A 1,951-nucleotide genomic window follows, 5' to 3' on the forward strand; every position below is an offset into this window, starting at 1 on the left:
AAAAACCCACATGCATCAGTAAACAAGAATGAGTTGATATTAGAGGTTTGGGGAAACTTACTTGAGGATGGGATGATGTTGGATAGGAGAGGGAAACTTACTTGAGGATGAGACAATTTTCGAGATTGTGTGAAGAGAGGGAGCTTGACCTTCAATGATAATGGTGTTTGTGAAAGAGGGAGGGTGTTTGTGAAAGAGAGAAGGATTACTTACTTGTAATGTTTAAAAGCCCAACATTGTCAGGACTTCTGTTAAATGCGCTTCAAGCGCTCCAGGACGCGCTCCAGGCGCGCGTTGGCCGAGGCCAAACCTGGTAAATGCGCTTCAAGCGCTCCAGGGCGCGCTCCAGGCGCGCGTAGGCAGAGCTGAATTTCCTGAAATGCGCTTCAAGCGCACGGCTTGCGCTTCAGGCGCGTTTTTCTCCCTCTCAACTGAAAAAAACAATCCCCAACACATTTTTATGATTTCTTGCTTATACTAAACATCAAGAATGAATAAAATTAGTAATTCAAAACTAAAATTGAAAGTAAATAAAGTGACATGAAATTAAAATGCAAAGGATATGGAGTTGGGTTGCCTCCCAATAAGCGCTTGTTTAGTGTCCTAAGCTTGACAGATCATTCTTCAAATGGCAACCAGATGGATGGACTCCATCGAAAGTTTTGACTCTTCCCCGAAATATGCTTTGAGTCTTTGTCCATTGACCTTGAAGTTCCGATCGGAGTGTATATCTTTCAATTCGACGGCACTGTGTGGAAATACCTTGGTTACCTTGAAAGGGCCCGACCATCTTGACTTTAGTTTTCCGGGAAACAACTTCAATCTTGAGTTGAATAGGAGAACTAGTTCTCCTTCTTGGAATTCCTTGAATTTGATTTTTTTGTCATGCCATTTCTTGGTTTTTTCTTTATATATCTTGGCATTCTCATAAGCAAAATTCCAGAATTCCTCTAACTCGTGAAGTTGAAGAATTCTCGCCTCTCCCGCCTTGCCCAAGTCAAAGTTCAAGTACTTCGTCGCCCAAAATGCTCGGTGTTCAAGTTCGAGAGGTAAATGACAAGCTTTGCCATACACAATTTGATACGGTGACATACCCAGGGAGGTCTTAAAAGTTGTTCGGTAGGCCCAAAGTGCATCATCAAGTTTCGTTGACCAATCTTTTTGTGAGGCAGTTACTGTCTTTTCTAGGATTCGTTTAAGCTACCTGTTGGAGACTTCAACTTGCCTACTAGTTTGTGGATGGTATGGGGTTGCCACTCTATGACGCACATTATATTTCTTTAGAAGGTATTCCATATTCCGGTTTAGAAAATGGGTGCCTTCGTCACTAATCAAGGCTCGAGGCACGCCGAAGCGAGCGAATATGTTCTTCTTGAGAAAGGTGATAACCTGTTTCGAATCATTTGTTGGAGTAGCTATTGCTTCAACCCATTTTGAGACATAATCCACCGCCACCAAAATATAAACTTTGTTATATGACGATGGGAATGGACCCATGAAATCAATACCCCACACATCAAACACTTCTACTTCTAATACAGGATTTTGTGGCATCTCATCTCGTTTTGAGATGTTACCGGTGCGTTGGCATCGATCGCATTTCTTCACATAGTTGAATGCATCTTTGAATAATGAAGGCCAGAACAACCCCGATTGTAGAACTCTTGCTGCAGTTCGGTCCCCATACTCGGAGTCGTGGCAGTGCCACATTACCTTTTCATGTTCCTCCTCGGGCACACATCTTCCCAACAGCCCATCCACTCCTCTTTTGTACAGAAAGGGTTCATCCCATACATAGAATTTGGCATCGTGGATAAACTTCTTTCGTTGTTGGTAAGTGAAATCAGATGGGATTGTACCCCCCCACCTTGAAATTAGCAAAGTCGGCGAACCAAGGTACCGTGGTAATGGCAAAGATGTGCTCATCAGCAAATTGATCTCGAATCGGTCT

General features: G+C 43.1%; 1 protein-coding gene across 1 annotated transcript in view; it reads right to left on the reverse strand.

Moving 5' to 3' along the window:
- Positions 1-1,200: 1,200 nt before the first annotated feature.
- LOC140920278 (uncharacterized) overlaps positions 1,201-1,951 on the reverse strand; it is a 2,397-nt gene continuing 1,646 nt past the window's right edge. The window contains exons 2-3 of the mRNA XM_073368340.1: positions 1,540-1,949; positions 1,201-1,389 (exon numbers count right to left, since the gene is read on the reverse strand). Of these exons, the coding sequence (XP_073224441.1) occupies positions 1,201-1,389; positions 1,540-1,949 (599 nt within the window). The remainder of the gene's footprint in view (positions 1,390-1,539; positions 1,950-1,951) is intronic.

The sequence above is a fragment of the Cicer arietinum genome, chromosome 5 (genome assembly GCF_000331145.2).
Source record: "Cicer arietinum cultivar CDC Frontier isolate Library 1 chromosome 5, Cicar.CDCFrontier_v2.0, whole genome shotgun sequence".
In the NCBI taxonomy this organism is placed as follows: Eukaryota; Viridiplantae; Streptophyta; class Magnoliopsida; order Fabales; family Fabaceae; genus Cicer; species Cicer arietinum.